The sequence below is a fragment of the Camarhynchus parvulus genome, chromosome 1 (assembly GCF_901933205.1).
Source record: "Camarhynchus parvulus chromosome 1, STF_HiC, whole genome shotgun sequence".
NCBI lineage: Eukaryota > Metazoa > Chordata > Aves > Passeriformes > Thraupidae > Camarhynchus > Camarhynchus parvulus.
Genome location: NC_044571.1, coordinates 18058982 through 18072392, shown reverse-complemented (window position 1 = coordinate 18072392; position 13411 = coordinate 18058982). Strand labels below are relative to the sequence as shown.

The window sequence follows — 13411 nt, the reverse complement described above, 5'->3', positions numbered from 1 at the left end:
GGGATTTAAGAGGATTTGGACTTGACTAGCAGCATTGTCTTTCCATGTGACAGATTGTCAGAGGTGGGATCACGGAGACATTTATCATGATTGACATGTCTGTTTGCTTATTAAACTGCCACCTCACACAAACATATCCATTACCTCAGGTCCTATCAGAATAACACTGGTATTGACAAGGTGGCGATTTTCCCTTGGAAGTGAATGTCAATAATCACAGGGGCATTTTCACTGAGAATTATTTCATTCTTGCACTGGCAAGATGGTACCCTGCCCCATTTTAACTGCCCTGACTTTACAAAAGCATAACATTTCTTCATATACATATGTCAAAGTAAATCTTCTACATTTAAACCAAATCAGAACACTGAAGAATAGTCAATGGATATGCTAACTGAAACAGAGAACATCTAAAACATTCTGGTGTTTGACAGCTGATACGTACTGTGGGCTGAGGCCTTATAGAGCTACAACCATTAAACTTTATTATGCTGCACAATGTTACTGGGACACAGACACTTCCCAAATTGTAGCTGTACGCTATGTGAATCCAGTGAACTGGACAAATTTGTCTTCCCATAAGCATGACTACAATAATAACAATGGTTTCAGAAGCTAAAAAACTGCAGCCTCTGGTGGGACAAGCAGCCATTCTCATTACAGCTGAACCCAATGTCCTTGGATTATCAGTATCTCTCTGGTTTTCACCCTGCCTTTCCTTTTTGCCCTTACTCCTGCCTCCCCTTCTAACCCCATCCCACCCACTTCCTTTTGGGGCCTTTTAAATAAATGAATTTAGATTCTTCCCATCCTTCAAGGTTGTTTCCAAATATTCTCTTTAATGCATCGCCCATTCCCTTCTTTCTCATTCCTTCCCAATCTACAAATTCAGTCCAAGGATCTAGCCCCAGGTTTCCAATACCCTTACTTTTCTGTTGTATCTAAAGTACTTGCTTTGCATAACAAATAATAAAATCTACTAAATAAATAATAAAACCTAATGTGGGTACTTTGTTATGCAACTAACACAGCTATTGTGAAAACCCCATTGATTATACTGCTTAAGAAAAGAATAATTTACATTTTAATGACACAAAATTAGTTGCTTTTCACTTCGTAAGGCATTTAAAACAAAGTAGGGATATGGGCATTATATCTGAGCATGTGCCTCACTTCTTCCTCTAATGCCAGGCAGGAGAGCAGAGGAGGTAAATACAAACACGAGAGGGGAGCTGCTTAGACCAGAGGACAATGCTGCCAGGAGAACAAATGGCTCTGAACTGGTCATACGTAAGCTCAGAGAGGACGTTACAAAGTTTACAGCCATATACACCTTGAATTCCTGCAACAACATTCCAACAGAAATAGGGACACACACACTAGATACCATGAAATGAGCTTTGATCACTTTTGAAAGAGTTGAGAGGATGTGACTCTGGGTGGTAGCAGATGATCAGACTTGATGGCATGAAATGTCATTTCTACAGCCCTGTATTTCTGTGTCTCAATTAAAAGGGAAGACTTTGGTCTAAGCAAAAAAGTGAGAAATGCTGCTGGAGACCAATTTGAACACGTGAAGTTGATCTTGGCTGGCAGGATCAAAAATACTGGCAGGTGGCTCCTTCTGGATACCTGGGCCAATGGGAGGGTGGCACAGCCAATAGATGTCTGTGTACCACCCTCCTTATGGCTATTGGCAATGCCTGCCCTCGACTGCTGGTGATCAATCACTTCATTTAACCAGCTAAAGGTTAGATGTAAAATGACGCAAGTAAAGCAACCCTTCCTAAAAGGTACAAAAAACCGTGTTTTCCTAGAATATGGTCCCAGGGAGGAAGGTCTTTTGCCAATTGGATTGAAATATATGGCTTAGAACAGAGATGTCACCATGCCAGGAGGAAAGCAACACCATACCAAACAACACTGCAGGAAAACTAAGATAGAAAATGACAGAGAAAAAAAGAAAAGGTGAAATACTGTTTGTCATGTAAAGGAAACAGGTGCTTACAGAATTTACCTGTTAGATACAATCACTCTTGAATTTAATTTCATAGATTTGTTTGAGAAATAATTGGAAAATCATTTGCTGGCAGCTCATGTGCTGACATTGTGTATCTGCAGACAGTGATTGCATTACAATGAGAAGTGGGATGCCTGAAATGAGAACTCCACCACCCTGCTCTGTGCCAGCTCCTGTGTTGTTAAGCAGTACATGAAGCAAGGCAAAGCACTGGAGGGACTGAGGACATGCTCAGAAACAGCAGTACTGAAACTCCAGCCTGTAACTCACATTTTACCATAGCAGAGAGGGTTCCACGTCTCCTCTAAGCTCGACTTCAGCCCATTCCCACCTGGCAGAAACGAAGCTGCAGAACATGACAATTATTAGAGAGGAATTCCAGGACTCCTCAAAAATAAGGGAAAAACCAGTCAGTTCAACTGTTCCATTTAACAGGACAAAGCCTGTAGACTGTGAAAATTACCAGAATTGGCATTCAAAATGATGAGTCAGGTCCCTGAAAAAATAATGAGATGGACTACAAAATGAAAAGACATTTAAAAGAAAAATGCCACTGGGAATTTTTTTTTCTGCCTTCTGATAAGTGATCAGTGTGTGTGCCCTTCTTTCAGGCACCCAAGAGAGGGGGCTGGGAGGAATATGAAGAGATTTTAGATTCTCCTCCCTGTTTCAGTGTCACTAGCCTGAATGGCATTTGCTCCTGTGTCATGCGATGCTGTCATGGTTGCTGTGCAACTTCATCTCCCCTGCCAGTTTAATAGGGAACTTTATCTGCTTGTGCTTAGGTAATATTTTAATGTTATTTCAGCAGCTAGAAGGATCAGGAGTTTAATCTTTCAAAGAAAAAAAGTACAAAAGTACCACTAAAATATCTTTAACTTTATTGTCAGCTTGGAGCTTTAAGAAAAATACCAGAAACCTTGCAATTTACAATAGCATCTTTAGATTTAACAATGCTGGAAAAAAGAAATCCCACTTGTCTCACTAAATCCAGCACTGAGGGGTTTGCACAGGTAGTAGTTTTGTGACAAAAATGGCATGTAGCCAAAGCTACCAGTGATCATGCATGTGCTATTTATGTTCTGGTATTTGCAGCATAAAATCCTAGATTGTGAAATCTCTTGTCCCAGCGGCTGAGGTGCAGATGGGCGTAGTGTGAAAGAATGAAGGGATAAGAATAGAAACAAAATGTTATTTTTAACATGATGCCTACTCATGGTGAGGCATTTATTGCTTTTCATGCTAGTGAGGAGATAATCTTGGGGTTTTTTTGCAGACAGAAGGGATTTATATCCTTATCTACAGGACTTTTTAAATTCCCAACAGTATTTCTATACATAACAGGACTGATCCTAGTTATTTATCATTACAAAAACCTCTGTGAGGAGGCTGCTGTTCTGTAGCCCACTCACAACCAACCTTTCTTGCAGAATAACTAATGGAAAGAATACTCCTCTGTCATGATATATCACGTATTATGATCCCCAGGGCCCTTCTGTTGTGGAACCAGCGTCCTCCTCTGGGATGAGATGTCACTGAGATCAAGGGAAGTTTTGGGTGTCTTGCAAGACATCAGGCAAAGAGTGATAGCTGCTTGTAAAGGAGTGGGCTAGAATACCGTTCAGTGGCTGCTGCAGACAAGACAATACATCAAATCTCAGTTAAAATTACATAGTCTCCTAAATTTATTTTTAAAAAATCCTGGATTATGTAATGTGTAAACACAATTCCCTAAGTGTTCAACAAAATACTAGCAGTTCATTACTTCAGGTTTGTATTGCAGACCATTCACAAGCAGTCTGTCTCTAAAGTACTCTGAAGTGTTTTTGTTGCATTGTGAGATTACCAGAGAAGTGGTGTGATGGTTGGGAGCCCCAGCATTCAAAACCCTCCAGTGAAAGGAGATTGGAAATCATCTTCAGAATGATCTATTTACAAATATTTTATTTTTATTGTTTTTTTTTTTTTTAATTCAAGATCCTTACCCTCTACTGATGGTGCTGCTTTGGGGGTTAGTTGTCCAAGGCAGACTGGCCTCAAAACTCAATACCCTGAAAGCAGGTGGGAGTGGCATTTGACAGGAATTGGTAAACAGGAGAAGGAGGGGGAAAGGGGGTGAGGATAGATCAGGACACAAAGAAAAATGTCTGGGCTCTGTGTCATGTAGGTGTCCCTGAGAGAGATGTAGGGTAGATGGGCAGGCATAGGAGGATGTGGGGAAAATGTCTCCGGGCTGGGGAAAGAACAGGATAGAGGCAGGAACAGGATAAAGGCCGGAAACACAGTATCTCAGCCCCAGTACTGAGCCCAGGACTTGGTTGCCCTGCACATAAACAGCTCTGAGCCCCTTGGCTGCAGGTGTGTGCCCCCTCCAGCGCCTTTCCCTCGGCGGGGTGGCGATGCAGCGGCTGCGCTCCGGGCAGCAGCGGTGCCTGCGCCAGGGTCTGCTGCTGGTACATCTGGGCCATGGCAGCTCTCACCAGGGGAAAACACTGACACCGCAAAACACGTTCAGCTGTGAAAGATAACCAGCATGAGGGTTTCTGATTAAGCAGTCAGTCTATTTATTGTTTCCCATGAGATGCCTTATTTTGACTGCTGTGACAGTGGCTGCAGCCTAGAGGACCTTGCCCTCCTGCCTGCAGAAACTGGGGAATGCAGACCTCTGAGTGATGCTGTAAGTGGATTCCTGGGATGACCAGAAGTTTAAAGATTTTGAGTGGGGCTAGGAAGAGAGACAGGCCCACAGTCCAAGTCTTAGTGATATCTCAGCACTTTATAGTGAAACCAGGGGATGAAAGAGGGGAGTTTGAATGAAATGCTGAGTGAAGCAATCCCAGCAGTGCCTGCTGCACTTTGCAGGCATTCAAGGTGTCAGGAAGAGGGTCCAAAACATAATACAGAGAATACTGCCCTGGAGTACTTGGATTATAGCTCTGTTTTTGCTACCGTACTGCTCAGTGACATTATTTATTTATTTATTTATTATTTTTGTCACAGTGGCAGCTAATTGTTCATTCTTTGTTTTCTGGCTCAGATTCTGTATTTTGTTCTGTTCATACTCTTATTTGCATTATTCCAGGGTTTGATTCTTCCTTGGCTGTGGTTTGAGTGAGGGAGCAGGGAGGGAAAGAAGAGAGCAGCTTCTCCTCTTCTCTCAGGCAGCTTGCTGTCCCTGGCACATTGCCTGGTGTGCTGAGGCACTGGAGACGTGACTCTGTCCTGCTCCCTCGTGAGCCCTCTCTGCTCAGCTGGAAAATAAAATGTGCTCAGCCCCAGAGCTTTCTGTGAGCCAGCTGTGCCACCTGGGTCTGGCTGCCGTGGGGTGGAGGGTGCTCAGGTAATGGAAGGCAAAATCAAGTCCCTGGTCAACTTCTTCTCACTTCAGTTTTACAGATGGTTCATAAAGCACTTCTCATCAGTGTTTTATGGTTCTCCACCACCAATCTGTTGTTTATGCATCTAAAATGCCTTGGTGGCGGCATGCCTGGAAAATAAAATAATTGTTCTGTAGCAGTTTGTTCTGTTTTATTAGCGATTAAAGTATTCATCAGTGTAATTCCCCATTAAGTTTGCTCTTTGCTTCAAACCTCCAGGGGCCCTTCTTAAATTTGCCAAGTGTGAGAGATTCATTTTGCTGAAATATTTTCTGTCAATGACACTGTTATTATCAGCAATGTGGGTAGCTATATCTACCTAACACTTTTCATTTATGACCCCATGTCCTTATTAATGTAGATATATATAAGTAGTGACATGGTACTGGGGTTTGGAAACATTTGCAGGCTCATAGTTTTGCTGGAAAGGAGTCAACTGGTATAAATTGACCCACCACCATGGACTTCAGTGGATCTATTTCAAATTCCAGCTGCTGAACATTTAGTATGTAGTAATCTTGTTGAAAATCAGGGGATCTGTGGATGATACAAGGCCCTAACCACTTGTTTCAACGCTTGCATTACTGCTGCTAAAAGGGACTAGAGGCAAAGATGTTCATTCTGAATGGCTACTGTGCTGAGGTGAACAACAGGTAGAGGTAAAACTCTAACTATAAACATGATGTCCTGAGCTACTCTCATCAACACAGTAAATAGAAATTTTTTTTCATTTTTCAGGCTGAGAAGAGAGTAATTAAGTCTTTGTGAAAGACAGCAATGATTAGGAAGAGAAAGTAGGACATTAGGCTTTGTGTGGACCTACAAAATGAGCCTACGTAATTTTCTCATCTCACCTCCAGGAAAAAAAAGATGTATCTACCTTATATCAGTGGAGATAGATTATGTTTTCCTTGTAAATCTTGAAAGCTGCAAGTGGGTCTATTTGCATTCTCAAATTTGATATTAAAATAATGAGGGACCTTCCTGACCATGTGTGTAATCAAACCCCCAAATTACTTGAATTTCTGGGGAGTAGAAAGGGCTGAAGAAGAAAGGAAAGCAAGTCAGTGTGCAGTCCACACCTGACAGTCATTAAAATCCAAGGGGTGAATAGCCCATGCCTACTTCAATGAATACAAACAAATGACATATTTACAAAGGCTGCGTTTGCATAAAGGCATGTTTGAAAAGGGCTTAAAACATCTAAGCCATATTTAGAAGATGACTGAAAATAAGGGAGTCTGACATAGCAATGTTTCAGGAAAGAGACCGAGGCACTGTTTTGTTAATGCTGGGGATTAGCAACTTAATTAGCTCAATCTTTAATGCAGGAAATTACCTAGTGAAAATGAGACTAGTTAACGTTTGCAAGGACTTAAAATATTTAAATCAGGAAAGGACAGATTTTCAATGACACTTACACACCTACTAGATAAACTTTTTTCTCTAGATGAAAATTTTATCTTTTTAATACTTCTGCTACTTGATCCCAAAGGTTAAATGTGAGTTTATTTCCTATGGAGATGTTGAGACTGGGGACTTTTGTTCATCTCACTGCCACATAAATGTGATCTCTAATTTCCTGGTACTGTCATCTTGTTTGCTATGTTAAGACTGTGTCAAGATGAAAATAGTGTAACTTTTTCTAGGTAACCCACATGGAGGCAACAATAGTGATGTTGAATGTGGTCTTAGATCTGGGTGAGACAATTTTGATTTCAATTACCTAAATATCATCTTTTTGTCACAGTGATTTTATGGCTAGAAGCCCCAGCCAGGTGGTCTCCAAAACTTCACATGGTGAAGAAATAGACTGAAAGACCTTGAATCAGTTGTATGTGCTAAGAACCACAAAATCATCTTTGGAGGGAGAATTTAGTCAAGCATTTCTCTGTAGAGATCACATACATTTGTGGGAAAATGTAGTTTCAAGGTTATACTCTTAAACAGGTGACCTGTAGGTTCACTGACATAACTAAAAAATTATTGTCTTTATAATGTGTCAATGTTTCAGTGTCCCTTCAAATCAAACTTATTTCTGCCCTTTATAATAAATGGGCACAGAAGGGGTTTTTTTTGCCTTCTTTGTTTCAGAGTGGGTTTTTTTGTGCTGAATGTAATCAGAAAAAATGTACTTTAAAAATATTATTTAAAACAAAATCCTAATATTTATACTGTTTATCAAAGCTAGTTGTTTGTAATTAGGCCATCTCAATATCTTCATTAGCTAAAAATGGTTTCTTCTCACATAAAAAAGAAAAAAACCAGAAGAGAGGATGTTGAAATGTATTTCAATCAAATGTTAAAAGGTTAAATCAACTAAAAAAAACAGAAGAAAGAAAGAAACATTAAAAGTATTCCCATTTAAGTAAAGTTATACTTTGTCTGGAACAACAACAACTGAAAAATTAAAATGGAAATATATTTTGTATGATTATGTTCCTTTAGGCTTACTTTCTTCTATCTGTACTCCTTTAATGCAATGTGATTTTTTTACTGAATAATGGTATTTTCCTTCTTTTAGTGGCTGAGCAATAAGAATGAAGGCTTGGAAATAGGACTCATTCCAACAGAACAAAAGCACTCTGTTAAAAAACCCCGTGGTTGTTATTTCCTCTTTTTTTTTTTTTTTTTTTTCTGCTTTTCCAAGATAAAACCATGTGTCCCACGACCAGGCATTTCAGCTTTTGGATTATTTGGTTCAGTATTGTACACAAAACATTCACTGGTGCATTAGTGGAGAACATGTCTGACTAACCTGATGCTGTCTGCTCTGCCTCTGCTCTGCTCAGCCAGGGCAGGCTGTGAGTGCCTGCTTTGCTCACACATTTTGTCTCCACAGTTCGAGGGGGAGATGAGCCCAGCCCTTGAGGTATTAAGATTTGGTCTTGATCCTTTCAACTCTAAGTATGGGGCTTTAGATGAAATCTGTAGATGTCTAACATATTTTTTCCCATCTAATTTTAGGCTCACTTTAACCTTGTCCTGTCCCATGGACTTGAAGAATTTTCCTATGGATGTACAGACATGTACAATGCAGCTCGAGAGCTGTGAGTGCCCAATTGCCTTATCTATCAAATAACAAGTTTTTACCCTAACATTCAGTGATTAGATTGTGTTTACATCATCACATTTGTGTCGTGAGACTCAGTATTCCTGTTTTGTAAGGGAGTTTTGTTTATCACCATAATGTGAGGGTTGCCTGTTTCTGTGCTGTTCCTGTTCCCTTATCCTTCTCCCTCCTGGGTCACATCACCTTACCCATCAGAGGTGCATCACTTCCAGGGGTAAATGCAGCAATTCTCCCTGTATTCTCCACCCTGTGTGGGAGAAATTACTAAATCTCAGGAAAGTGAGAACGATTATTACACAGCCAGGGGTTTGCTATGTCCGACAGAGTTAGGCTCACTTTTGGGGAATGGTAGTGAAATATCTGAGAAGCAGAGTTCCTATTAGTGATTCCCAAGCTGATGTGCTACACCCAGGCAAGGCATGGGCTGGGGAACCAGCACATACCCTCCATGCTGTGCCAGCACACACCTCAGCACTGCCTCCACCTGCCCAGGTAACCAACACACAAACCCAGCAGTGGCTCAGGCTCTGGCAGGTGCCAGTGATCCTTCCCAGTATTCAGTAGGTACCAGCCTACCCTGATTTTGTATTTATTTAGTGGAGAAACGATTCAGCTGTATGGCTATGAACTGTGGGCTGCCACCTGCCTTTGTGCCTGCAGAATCTTAAACTGGTTTGGGCCAGCAAAGCAAGTTTTTGGTGGCAAACCAGGGCAGTACTTCAGAATATAAGAGTGTTTACTTCTTGCTTTTAATAGAGTAATGGTGTAGTTATAGCAACCGACAACTAAGAGGAATTGTGCTGTTAATTGAACAGTTTGAAAATGTAACTGAGATAACACATGTTGCAATAAAAGACATGCTTCTCTGACATAAGAACATTTGCTCTTTTCTGGTCAGTTGCCATCTAATAAACTCTGATTCCTTTATTGCAGTTGGCTACACCATGAATGATCTGATATTTGAGTGGCTAAGTGATGGACCTGTGCAAGTTGCAGAGGGTTTAACTTTGCCACAGTTTATTTTAAAAGAAGATAAAGAACTTGGTTATTGCACAAAGCATTACAACACTGGTGAGCATTATTCTATTTTTTTCTATCAGTTGTTCCAATGGTGTCTATTGTCAATTTGTAATGGAAAAATATGGGTAAAATGAAAAAAAAAATTAAATTTTGATTCAGTCACACTTATTTTTAAATCTGAATAGAAAGAAATTTTCTCTCTGTTATTATTTTGAAAAATTTAATTTCAAAGTTCAATTTAATTTCATTTAAGTATTCTAATTGAAGTATTTAAAATATTAAAAAACTGATAAAAAAATCTAATTGTTTTGATATTCTTAAAATGAAACATTTTTAAAAACGTACTCTTTTATTAAATATTGTTTAATCACTTTTAAAGTGCTGATTTTTCTGAACTTACTTTCTTTCTCCAGCATATCATATTCCCAATGAGGAAAAATATTAAATTTTCACCAGCCTTTATGTGTAGTCTAATTTATGAGATGTAGCATGTGAAAAGATAATATTTTCATTGCTGATCTGAACAGACATAGAATGTTGGGAAATTAGGTGTTTGTTTAATACTCTTAAGTTTTATTCTTTCATTTGCTGTTTAGGAGTCTATAATGCTGTGGTTTTTATCTTTAGTTTTACAGAGAAGAGGAAACTCTGTTAAAATTTTGATTTAGCTGCTTGGAGTTTATTTAATGGGGACAGCATTTATAGAACAGTTTTCTGGGTGCTTTCTGGGATTAAATATAATCCCTCTCATCTAAAATAGCTTTTTCATCATTTCAGCATAAGAGCTGATCTGGTTGCATCAAATGCATTTGTTTTAGTCTATGAAATAATACAATATGAGATGTTCTGCCTCTGCTAAAAATAATATCACATTTATTTCTTATGAAAATTGTTTGGTTTAATTTTTATAAATGCAGCCCCTCATTTTGGAGCCCAAAGTACCAAGGAAGGAAAACTTTGTGATTGGCGCCCCCACCACTGTCTTCTCTATAGTTTGCTCTTTCAGGTTTAGTGTGAAATTAAAATGTGGATAAAACTTATTATTCAGCCTCGTCCTAAACTCACTGTCCAGGCTGTGCCACAAAAGTCTGGAGAGCCTGTGACAGATGGTGCTACTCATGCCATTGCTGCCACAGGTGGCCACCACAGCCCTTCCCAGCCCCCTGGCCAGGGCCAGCCTCTGCCCAGGTCTCAGTGTCTGCCTTTCCAGTCACAGCTCACTCATTATAGAACTTCTGGGCTGTCAGAGGATTTTATTCAGCTTCCACTCCTTTCTTTGTCAAATAGCCTCTGCACTCCCCTTTGTGCTGACTCTTGAACCCACCATTCAGCATTGTAGACCACCAGAAAAATATAGGGACAGCACAAAAAGGAGCAAACAATCTAATATACCCTGAAAGGGTGAACAAGGATAAACGCATCTTTGTTCATTTTCCAACCAACACAAAAGAGTTTGAAACCATTACCATGACACTTAGGAATGAGAGGCCTTCCTGCAGTCTGCCTGGAGTGAGTACCTAGCCCAGAGTAATTCTGAGAGCAGCACAGTGATTGCATTAGTAGCTGATGGGCAGTTGCAGCTCAGGGCTCTGCATCTCCTGCTGCACAGAGGTTTTGGGAGGCACCCCCAAACCTCTGTCCCCAGGGCTGCTGTGCAGCAGCTATTGCTTGTTTGAAGAATGTCTCACCTCCCACAAGAGATTGATTTAGGCTTCCTGGAGTCAGACTTTAGCAAAATTCAAAGCAGACTTTGAGTTGATTCTGCTGTGAGACATAACCCACAGACAGAGGCAAGTGACATTGGCAGAATGAGGAGTGTGATCTAACCTAGGACTGTAAGAGCAGTAGTTTACAATTTGTCTGTTCAAACATGATTGCTTAATCTCATGCCTCTAAAAGATCAAAATGCTGTCCGCCTTTATTATTGAACATTATATTTGACTAAAGTAAAATCTCATTGAATTTTTAGAAAAGAAGCATTACATTATATTTTCTGAAGATGAAACAATTGTGCTAATATTCATTTTCTCAGTTAATATGAAGAACTGGGCACAGTATACTTCAGTGGTCCCATGCTTCCCCCAAGCTAGTATGCAACAAGTGGCTCACTAGTATTTGTGTATCAGGATCTGCTTACAGTATTAGGTTAGGAAAAAGGCCACACATTTAACTTATGTTAAGAAAACAAGATAAAAATGTGCAAAAAGCATTTATGAAAGTAATTTCATGTTCTAGGAAAGTTTACATGCATTGAAGTCAAGTTTCATTTGGAGCGCCAGATGGGATACTATTTAATCCAGATGTACATTCCTAGCCTGCTGATTGTCATTTTATCCTGGGTTTCTTTCTGGATCAACATGGATGCTGCTCCAGCCAGAGTTGCATTGGGCATCACTACAGTTTTGACAATGACCACACAAAGCTCAGGATCAAGAGCTTCCCTCCCAAAAGTAAGGAAATAATTTTGTACCATGAATTTGCTCTTTATAAGAAATGTTTGTGCTACCCTTTTCAATTTCAGGAAGATCTGTGTAAATATGCATCTGATAAGGATACGTGAGAAAGTGGTAACAGTGTGATGTTAAATTTGCAATACTTTTCTTGCATTTGAATTAAGGAATGTTTCTTCTGTTTTGGTGGATGGCTGAATGGTGCAGCAGTATGAATTTTTAATGAGTTTCTACTAGTTTTTACACTTATAAATGTTTAGAAACCAGATTTTCTGAGATATTTAGGTATCTTACTGGATTTCTTTCAGACTGGGGACTTTAAAAACACTGGACTCTTAGACTCTCATATACCTTGATATTTCTAGATATGGCACTTAGACCAATGAATATATAAATATATCTCCCAGAAATGCATGTATAAAATACATGTTTGTAACATATATGCAACTAAAAGACTTCGTTGGTGAAACTTTTTAGTGGGGAACTGCTAATGTCTTTGTTTCACAGCAGAATTTGTCCATATTCCCCTCACTCAAGTGTCAGCTGAAGACCTTCATCCTATCTATGCACAAAAATATCCTCTCATTCAAATTTTGTGGTCTTTTTAATCCTAGCCAGATGCTGTAGATGAATTTACAGATTACAGACTGGATTCTCTCTTTAGTCAGGCTGACAGCTCTTTTTAGCATACACATATCCCAAATGCTTCTGATAACAGCATTCCCAGCCAAATTTAATGTGCAAGCTCAGGTTTCATACGGTTTTCTGGAAGGGAGTTCAGAGGTAGGAAAGTTTGCAATAGTCTAAGGAGTTATGAGATACACTCCCTGAAGAGTCCTTTTCCAGCAGTCCAGCATCAAAGGGACTGGGATCAGAGTATCAATGAAAGCACAAATTTTGAGTGTTTGTGTAGATCATGATCCATTCCAAGAAAGCAGGTTGTATATTGTGGTGCTTCATCTTCAGTATCACATTTTGTCTCATTCCAAATATGCAAGTTGTTCAAGTAGAGGGAAACTTCAAAAATATAGGGACACTCCAAAAAGTGCATGGATTGTCTTACTTCTCTGTTAGTAATTAGTTAGAGAAAGTATCACTTAAAAATCTGGTGAGCACATTCAGTTCCCTTATTCACTTGGAGAGATGCATAATTTTCCATGCAAACTGAAACCCTCTCATATATTAACTCAGAATTTCAAATTGAAAATTTATTAAACGTTTCTTCAGACAATTCAATCCATATTACCAGTGAACATTCTGAAAAGAATTTCTGAAAAGATAATCTTGTCAAGAAGCATAGAGGCTCTTTAAATAGCAGTTTTGGAATTGCTGAAGACTGTGTCTAGATGGCACAACATGAATCCATGTGAAATATTCCAAGTTTCTTACAAATTATCTGGCTTGAGAAGTATAGATAATAGAACCACTGTAATGGAGATTCCCACCCACATTTCCTACTGGGCAAACAAGC

At 39.5% G+C, this 13411-nt stretch overlaps 1 protein-coding gene across 1 annotated transcript in view; it reads left to right on the top strand.

Annotated features, from left to right (window-relative positions):
* The window catches only part of GLRA2 (glycine receptor alpha 2), a 120067-nt gene that overhangs the window by 36149 nt on the left and 70507 nt on the right, over nt 1–13411 (top strand). The window contains exons 5-7 of the mRNA XM_030949110.1: nt 8365–8447; nt 9404–9541; nt 11726–11940. Of these exons, the coding sequence (XP_030804970.1) occupies nt 8365–8447; nt 9404–9541; nt 11726–11940 (436 nt within the window). The remainder of the gene's footprint in view (nt 1–8364; nt 8448–9403; nt 9542–11725; nt 11941–13411) is intronic.